At 22.2% G+C, this 10328-nt stretch overlaps 2 protein-coding genes across 2 annotated transcripts; both read right to left on the bottom strand.

The window, feature by feature from the left end:
• Window positions 1-533: 533 nt before the first annotated feature.
• On the bottom strand, window positions 534-2630 carry LOC112594445 (ribonuclease P/MRP protein subunit POP5). Its single transcript, XM_025339227.1, has 4 exons — window positions 2472-2630; window positions 1711-1856; window positions 1163-1332; window positions 534-661 (listed from the first exon to the last, which is right to left on the bottom strand). The coding sequence occupies exons 1-4, from the start codon at window positions 2489-2491 to the stop codon at window positions 566-568; spliced, it is 432 nt and encodes a 143-aa protein (XP_025195012.1). The 5' UTR covers window positions 2492-2630; the 3' UTR covers window positions 534-565.
• Window positions 2631-4209: 1579 nt separating this feature from the next.
• On the bottom strand, window positions 4210-10166 carry LOC112594500 (ubiquitin carboxyl-terminal hydrolase 30 homolog). Its single transcript, XM_025339307.1, has 9 exons — window positions 9993-10166; window positions 8552-8701; window positions 7998-8170; window positions 7758-7927; window positions 7555-7669; window positions 6627-6824; window positions 6369-6550; window positions 5884-6018; window positions 4210-4356 (listed from the first exon to the last, which is right to left on the bottom strand). Exons 1-9 carry the CDS (start codon window positions 10105-10107, stop codon window positions 4257-4259), a joined length of 1338 nt encoding a protein of 445 aa, XP_025195092.1. The 5' UTR covers window positions 10108-10166; the 3' UTR covers window positions 4210-4256.
• Between the last annotated feature and the right edge of the window lie 162 nt (window positions 10167-10328).

The following is a 10328-nucleotide window of genomic DNA, read 5'->3' as shown; positions in this document are numbered from 1 at the left end:
ATGAAATGTGTAAATATATTCCAACAGTTTAAAGGGTGGTGGTAATTTGGATGTATATGTATGTGTTTACATACATAAACTATAGAATTATTTGTAAAAATTATGTTTATTAAATTATTTTTACCTTAAAACTAAATGAATTATTAAATGTTTAAAATTATAAATAATATTTTCTAAACATAATATATCCATATATAACTATATATAACATGGGTTCAAATTATTAAAAGTGAATCTAATTAAAACTAAGCGAAAACATTAATAAAAGAATTCATATTTTTCAATTAATAAACTACGGTTCCAACCAAATATATATATATATTAATGGTTTCAGGCTTACTAAAAGAAAATTTGTGATAGGGTTTCGTAACAACTAAAAAAGTATTTTTCTAAATATTAAGTTAGGTTAATTATTTGTGTATAGATCTTATATTTTATACTTTGTAAAAATATAAATCTATTTAAAGAATACCAGTAAATATTTATTAATTACCAACTGGTCTTCTCATTAGTACATTAATTAATAGGTTATAATTAAAAATTCAAACAATCAATCTTTTAAAAATCAGAAATTTGCTACATTAGTGATATTTAACATTTTTTCTTTGGTTTTCTCACTTATTGTATTGGTCATTTTTCTTACAAGATCTTTTTGATAGTTCTGAAAAGATTTTAAATGAATTAATTTCAAGTTATTTTGTTTAATTATTACTAATACTGGTGACTTAGAAAATTAATTAATTGATTCTTCAAAAACCTATGCCAATGATAGTAATCAACGTAATGGTAGACACAGTCTAGAAATTAATAGTTTTATAATGGTAATGATATAATTTTAAGAGAGCATCTATTTTATAAAATGTATTAATAAACAATTATCTCAGTTTCAAGATGGCTGCTAAAAATACATTTTTACAGAGCTGTTTATATATTATTTAAAAAAAAAAAGAAACTATAGTGTCTTCAAAGATTTTGCTTTAATTAATTTTTAATATGTTGTTTCACATTTAAAATTAGTCCCCAATCTCCTGGTATATTTTTCACTTTCTAAAAGGCAGATATTAAAACGGTATCGTCATATGAAATCAATTAATTAACATGTATTATTATTAATTTGATACAATATATTAAATAATGCTATAATATAATATAATAAAATTACCTGAATAAATTTATAGCACTGAAACATAGATGCACCAGTATAAAGTGATGATAATTGAATTTGTTTTTCTTGATGTTTGTTAATAAATGGTATGACAGAAGCAAGAAATTTATGAGGACCATGTCTGGTTTTAAAAATTATAATTTTTGTAGTTGGATTACAATAACGAACTGAAATAAATTTAAAACATTAGAAGAATTATAAATACAGTAGAAAAGGTTTAGTAGAAATTATTATGATTGACTATAATAATAACTATAATTGAGGCAATCAGGACATATTTTGACAATCTTAATAGTTGAATATACATTTTTTACTTTGATGTTATAACTAAGGTTAACTATAAAGCTTTTAAACAATTTAGGTTATAATTATTAGAGAAAGTGCACAAATATTATTCCAGGAACAACTTAGGAATTTATACCATAACTCTTAAATTAATCTTTGGTGATTTAAGTTTATGTTTAATAAATTATAAAAATAACATTATTTATTTATTTTATTTTAGTTCTAATTATTAATATGGGAATAAAACAAATTGTTTTTACCTTTAAAACATGTTTTAATAGCTCCAGCTCCAAAATCTCCATGTAATGATTTGATCATATTTAATACTGATATTTGCAATTCTTTATCAGAAACTTTAAAATCTAAATTGTCATTCTCTAAAGTTCTTAATTGAATAACCATGTAACTGAAATTTAGATGTATTAGGAAAAAATATGATAGGAAAATTAACTTAATACCATATTGAAGTAAAATATTAAGTGTAGCTAATAGATGAGTCGATCTGCTGTAACCAATACTAATTTTTAATGTACATTTTATAATTAAAAGATGTCCTATTTGATTAAAATACAATTTTAGGATTCCTATTCATATTATTATAATTTATGATTAAAAACAACATAGTTAACAAATCCTTTTGTTTACAGAACAACTACTTGTAATTGAGTCTTATGATTTTATGTTACTATCAGGTTTAATTAAATATACATGTTATTATTTGTATTTTCTAACTTCTAGCATATTTAATTTTTGTAACCTGTAAGTTTTAAAAATTTAATTAATGTGTGTAAAAATCAGATCAATTTTTAAGTAATCAATTAAAATGATAATTTAATTTGTTTCTTGTTAATCATAACCAATATGTTGAAGATCATTGCTCTTGCAAGTTAATTAAATTATTTCAGAAAAGAGATTAATAATAAAACCCTATACTTAATATCTAAAACACTTTTACTTGGTTTATTTTGACAATACAAAAGTGGATTTCGTAAACACTGTTAATAATTATTCTAAAAATTACCGGTTTTTATATCGCACCATCCTTAAATCAGTTAAGAAATAAAACCTGTGTAATAATTAATAAAACAATACTAAAAATTATCTTGCTAGTTATTATAATTCAAAAGACTGAAAATTTGGTTTTCTGTATGAAGATAAATCACACGTTTCGTGACAAATTTTAAAATTTAAACCATTATCAATTTAACTTTGATCAACCTGATATAGGCATAGATAATATTATCTATAGATAGCGTAGTTTTAATATATTTTCATTGGTTAACAATTTCGCAGAGAATTTAAAATAAGTATATTTTTTAATTTTAAAGTTTATGGGTACCAAACCAGTAAACTTTTTTAAACCTTACTATTTTAATGGTGGTTTAAAAATCTTATTATGATCTTACAAAGATAAATTCTATACGGTTATGTTTTAATGCCCATGTTTAATATTATATTGTGAATTGAACATTGACGTATTATGTGGTTAAATCTGAAGCGACTTCAGCAACTCTCAAGTATGTATATTTATAGTATCAGTTATTTTTTTCAATTGTTTAAAGAAATATATATGTTGAACTCCACTTAGAAAAGTACAATTAACAATACACAATTTAGTTAGTAACCTAACCTAACCTGTGCGTAGTTATGATGAGGTACTATTTAGTATTTACCGTCTTCATCTAGTTTTTATTATGAAAATCTCACCCTAAGACTCGGGCTTTGATCACTTCTGAGTCGTCAGTTTCTCTAAAAAATCCATTATTCTTGTACCCTCAATATCATCTTCTTATCAAATCATACCTAACTGATCATAATTTTCAAGTGTTATTGTATCTATTGTATCAAATATATATAATTGTCTTTTAATGCATGTATACATCAAAGTAAATAATATCTCTAATACTGTATAAAATACTTAGGCGGAATTTGGTGGGGAGGGGACAAGGAGGTAAACTTATCGTATACCCCCCTCCTAAGTTAAATATAATTTAAACAATTTGTAATTTTTGTAAAATATTTATATTGAAATTACTTTTGTACAGTTATATAAGAAAATTTTTCTTCGTGTTAATTCAGATCAATATTACCATTAGTTAATATAAACTAAGTTAACATTTTGGTGGAATGTATTAGATAAATTGACTATGAGAAGATTTTTAAAGTAAATTGTGATCATTTTTTTCCGTGTTTGTAAGTTTTTACGATAATTATTTTTTTTATTTAATTATCATAAAAAACCTACATAATATGAACATAGATAAAGTTCTTACTGTCCAGTTAAATAAAAGGTAGATTTTCTTTAACACACTTGTATGATAGACTTTAAGGTCATCTTAATAGATATAATAAAATTTCATAAATATTTATAGAATAATATTAAGTAATTAATCATAGGCGGTGATTGAGGGGTTCTTGAAAGGGCTTAACCCCTCAAAATTATTGAACATTTATCAAACTATTAAATAGATACCTATTTTAAACCAATTGAAAGAAAGATTTAAGCCAGTTCTAAAATTTAATCAAATATCCACCTATGTATTTAATATTATATCAAAATGTTCTAACAACAACATAAAAAAGTTGTAATTAGTTGTTAGAGAAAAGAATTGTAAGTAGGTATTAATACAACCATTTAATTTCTAAATAAATTATAAACTAATACACATGTACATTATAACAAAACAGTATTACTGTACATAAGAGAACTATTGTAAGTCTTGATATTTAATAAAGGCAGTCTTCAGTTGAGAAACAAATTACACTATTTTTGAATTTTAATTTGTTCTAAACTAGTATATATTAGTTATGTGTCACATTTTTCATAAAACAACATATATACAACTGATTGTAGAACTTGTTGTAATGTAACTTCTTCAATGTGTGCATCAGAAGTAAAAAACCATCTATAAATTTTAAATAAAACAAACATGATTAATATTTTCCAGTATTTGAATAGTATGTTTTATTCAATATTTCTAAGACTCTGATCCTCTTTATCAGTGGTGTTATGAATTTTTAGTCACTACTTAAAATAAGTACCCACCAACCAATTGATTATTTATTAATAACAGACAGGATCAAAATGTATAGAATTTATAAAGATAGAATTAACAAAAGTATTACAGTAAAACTGTACAGTAAGATAAATTAAATAATAGTGATCTTAAATGTAAACAGTGAGCTGATAAGAGTCATTGGCAATGTAAATTAACAGTCATTAATTGGATGACAGTAGTTTCTGAAATAACATTATGGCTCACCCCCAAATTTATAAAAGCATATAAATTAATTAGAACATTCCCTCTACATTTACATAGAACAGTTGCTTCATAAAATAGCTTTTTTATGTTGCCACTTATATTAATATGTAATAAATATAAATAAATCCTAGTAACTCACATTTACTTGCCACGTGTATATGAATATGGTTTTCTTCATAGTTAACTAAGGTCATTTGTATACTATTGTTTAGTTATATGTATATATTTCAGAATTAATGATAAAATATTCAAATGCTTTTAGACAAAGTCATTACAATAGTAAATATTAAATTGGTTGACAGGACTAAAGCAGTTAATTTGTTAAATAGCTTAAGCTGTTAGTTAAGAACCATAATTTATAATTATCAATAAATGATCATACATTTTTAACATCAATCCATAATTTTTATGTTAAATCTTCTTCAAACCTAAATTGAATTATTTATACCAATTTTTCATACTCAGTATTTGTCCATGTCAATAACTTAATATTTTTGAAAAAAGCTGTTAAATAAATTATTAAGATATCAGAGAGTTATTGACAAATGTATAACTTATATGATATTTTTGTTATCAACCTCTTTGATCTTTACTCCATAAATATAACTCATATAACTATTTAAAAATCTAAGACAATAATTTAACTATTTATATAGATTATAGTTATGGAAATTTTAAAGCTAATGTAGGAAATATTAAGAAAATACATGATATAGTAGATAATAGCTAGGTAAACTATTATGAACTAATTCATACACAACTATACAATCTAAAGTACTATAAAAAATATCCATCAATTTGCTAAAGATTTTTTACTTTTAATTTAAAATACTTTATCAACTATAGGTCAGCTTTTTAAAATAAATTTAGTTTTATATTTAATTTTTTCACGAATGGATAATTATGAATTTCAATTATAATAATTACTAATAAAATATTATATGATAACATTATTTGTAAAAAATGTTATACAATATTTGAAGTATATCTAATTGATATTTTTTGGCAAGGTCTGTTAAACATGCAAAAAAATGCATATTTATAAAATATATTATTTGTTAACAAAATGTCCTAATAATGCAAGTAATTAAAAAAAATAAATATATATTATGTATTATGCAGATTTTAATAGAGGAATTAAAAATGGGAGCATGCAAAATATTGAAATACCTTGTTTCACTGCACCTGTGTCTAGAATGATCTGTTTTGGTTCCTCTCCTATATGTACTGAAATGACCAGAATTATGTTCACCAACATGGACAATGACAGCTTTTAACCTGTATGTATACTTATTTCCTCTTAACCTACACAATGCATATTTAAAATAAACCTTATTAAGGTAATTAAGAAATATAAATAAGCAATAGCATATCACAGTACGTAAAACATAAATATATAACCTATATTATCATAAAATTATAATAAATAAATAATAGAATAAATCCATTGAGAAAACACATAATATTACTTTAAAATTAATTAATTTTGAGATAAAATTAAAATCATACAATAATACTGTGTTAAAATATTAATGAAATATTTATATGACAATTTTAAAACAAATTTTACATTCTTGTATAAAAAATGCAAAAACAAAACATTTAATATTAAATAAATAATTTCAAAAAACTTCATAATTATTTAAAATGTTTACCTTTCTAATGGTTCAGAAGAGCTCCTTTCCCTAGATTGTCTAAATTTGTTTAATTGGTCATAAACACTGGTATATTTATCCATGTGTAAATATTCTGGAAATTCCACAAAATCTTTTCTTTTTAATGGTCTATCTTTAGAATATTGAGTTCTTACTAAGTGTAGACACAAACATGAAGGTAGCTAAAATATTTGTTAATTGTAATTACTTATTTTTTTATACAACTGTTTAATTAGTTAAATAAAAAAAAAAGATTACTTTTCCAAATTTGACACTTTTTATGTATGATTTACCATCAGTTTTGGTATTATTTTTATCACAGTTTGTACATGGTAAATTTTCTAGCTTTTCTTTTTTGATATACTGTTCTAAAATATCTGTTAATTCAATTTTCAGTTGAGGATATTCGGGTAAATTCAATGATATAACATAAAATTTTTCATAATTTAAGGATAACTAAAAAAAATTAAAAAATAAATAAAATTAGTTAAATTACTACAGATAAATCATAAATATAAGATTGATTCAATAATCTTTAAATTAATAACATCTGACTTCTTTAAATTGAAAATAAAAATAAATTATATACAAATGAGCACAAAATAAATTATGTTAAATTAATAGCTATTTTTAAAGTGTTGTTATAAGTTGAAACAATATATAAAATTGATTATATGATTAAGATAATGGCAGTCACTATTTATTTTTTGCTTTTTATCCCATGAGTAACAGCACATTTGCATTATTTAAAACTAATTTTATTTACTTAGCTATGATATTAGAGAAATTAACCAATTAGATATTATAAAATTTAAAGGTTTTAACTGATATTTCAATTTTAAGATAAATTATGGGTATTTAAAAATTATGATACATTAAATAGTTACAATTTACTTTAAAATTAAAATTAAAGCATAAATGATTATCAGATAATATTTTTTTCTTTGTTTAATAATAAATCAATTTATTCTAATATTTAAGTTAGTAACACAACATTTGTCATGATTAACTAAAATTTGGTAAATTACTAAAGTCATAGAGAAGGAAAGTATAATTAATTAAAATCTTCTTAAAGGAAAAATTGTTAATTTTGTATTAAATTTTTATTGAAAAAATAATTATTCTTAAGAGTAGAAATTTTAGCTAGCAAACAACTAAATATTTTATTAATCAAATAAAAACATACTTTGTGTTGACATAAAGAACATTCTATATTATTTGACAAGTAACCCAAAAATGGAGCTGGTTTAATGTTTTGATTTTTGTCCAATGATTTTCTGTCACTTTGTAAAACTATGTTTCTATTAAACAATTGTTTAAAATTAATTGATTGAATTCAATAAAATATACTAATAACAATAATTATAATAACATTAATGACTGTATTACCCAGATATATTAAGAATATTATTAGATATTCCAGCTGTATTTTCTAATAAATTTCCTTCAGCTTTAGATGGATTGTATACATTAATGCCGACATTATTTACAATTTTCATTGGATTTTGTATATTTCCTTTTTCTATTAAATTTCCATTAGTTTCTAAACAATCAGCTAACTAAAAATTGTATTATATCATAAGATATTGTTAAACAAAAATGAAACTTTTAATTAAAAAGTTAACTTACACTACAATTTGTTTTATATGCTTCATCTTCAATCACAGAAAATAAATGAATGAATAATTCATGAACATCAGCTTGAAGGTTTGGTTTGAAATGAAATCCAACTTTAGTTAATATAGTGACTAATTCTATTGGAGAAAGTATACCATCATCATTGAACTTAGCACCTGTTAAAACTTTAATAAAAAAAAAAAAAAATACTGATTATTTAAGGTAAATAATGTAAACACAGAAAGTGCTTATGATGGATGAAACTAATCAGGTTCATCAAAGTAGTTGTAAAGTACATTAATACCGGTTCATAAAGATATGTTGTGTAAAATACAATTATATATTTTAACATAATTAAGGACACTATATTCAATAACATAATTTTAATTTAATACAATTGGGTAGTTAGATATTATATATAAAAGTATTTATTCAATACAACTATAATAAATTAAACGTAAAACAAAAATTTAGAATATATTTATTCTATATTAAGGCAACATATTTCTATAAACTTGACATAACAAATAAATCTAATATAAATGTTTTGTTCGCAACAACCTTACATTTAAGTGTTTTATTTAATGTGAAGGACACATTTGAAGACTTAGGTTGTTGATTTAACCACTCGACAAACATAGGACATGAAGCAAGTGACTGTAATAAAGTATTTAAATAGCAAGTAGATCCTAAATTTTGTAATCCACAAAAACCACCTGTAAACAAAAATTATTAATTTTATAGAATTATATGTTATTTTAAGTTAAAATAACATGATCCTTGTATTTCACTGAATCTGAAATGTTTGAAAAAACTGTGGATGTTTTTTTATATTGAAGTATTAATAATAAAACTGAAAAAATTAATTTTTTCAATTATTGAAGATTGTAACTCTCAATTTAATAGAATATATTAAACATTTATAATAAGAAAATTTTTAAAAATTATTTTGTGATGTTTCTAATTAATAAGTGAAAGTAAAAAGTCTACTGAAAAGAGTTAAGTAGCAGGGTAAATAATATGTGATTTAACTATATCTTAAAAGTAAGAACAATGGTTAAATTTATCTTCATTAAACTCAGTGCAAAAAAAAATAGTTATATTATTAAATTTTTTTTTTTTTTTTTTTTAATCGGTTAAAATTGTTATTTTAAGATATCTTTAATTTTTGAAAAAAGCTGCATTTATTCCTATACTTAAAAAAAAAAACTGGATTATAAATATAAAAATATTAACTTTAATGTGAATTTTACCAAATACATATTGATAAAATTAAGTTTATGTGTAATATAAAACAAAGAAAATAAATTAAGTTTAATACTTAAACGGACTCGCTGCCATTCACTTAGTGTCAGAATTTAAGTACTTCTATGGATACTGGCGGCTACACATTGCTATTATCTTTACACTGTATAACTGGGTTGCCATAATCATATTTATTTGTAAATATGAATATTTTCCGTGGCATTGGACTAAAAATGAATATTTTTTTGATGATAGGGAAGAGGAAGTTATAGAACCAAAGGATAAATTAGTATCTTTATACGGATTATATTATATACACTTCAAAATGTATCAAATATTATTATAGGTAGAATAATAATAAATTTTATTTACATCATTTTAAAAAGACAAAAAATATAGAATATCACTCTATTGGACCACCAAATCATGTGACCACCAGGAGTTGCATGACATTCAACACATTAAAGTGATATCTTTATTAAAATTGAAATCAAAAAGAAACTAAATGATAAACATTTGCATAACTAAAAAATTTAAAAATTAATTTTATGAAAACTTCATTAACATTATATGAAAGAAGATAATTTATTTTAGTTTTTTGTATGATCTTTATTGTTATTTAACCATTTGTATTTAGTATTTGGTAAATTTTTTTTCTATATTTATAATAACTACAATGATAAATGACTAAATTTTTTGGCTTATTTTCATACAATTTATAATTAAGTACATCCAGTTTATTGAATATTTAAAGTTACTAACTTTTTCTTGTAGATTTTGGTTTATTTGATGGACCAAATAATACGTAGGCTACTAATGCTAATCCAGCTCCAGTTACACCAATAAAAGCTAAATGGTTTCCATTTATTTTAAACATTGTAAAATTTATAAATTCATATTTGTTTCTGTAAAAAATAAAACATCATTCACTAATAATTATACATTATAAAGAAAACACAACTATTTAAAAAAAATAGTCATGAAGTTGGTTTAACAAAAATTGAAAAATCGAAATGAACTTTGTACAACTACTAGTATTAGTAGTATTACTACGATTTATTCTACCTTATAAATTATAGTTAGCAATCACATGATAAT

Source organism: Melanaphis sacchari, unplaced genomic scaffold (assembly GCF_002803265.2).
Source record: "Melanaphis sacchari strain LSU unplaced genomic scaffold, SCAv2.0 Contig22_pilon_pilon, whole genome shotgun sequence".
Lineage (NCBI taxonomy): Eukaryota > Metazoa > Arthropoda > Insecta > Hemiptera > Aphididae > Melanaphis > Melanaphis sacchari.
The sequence above is the reverse complement of the archived record's forward strand: the minus strand, read 5'-3'. Positions and strand labels throughout refer to the sequence as shown.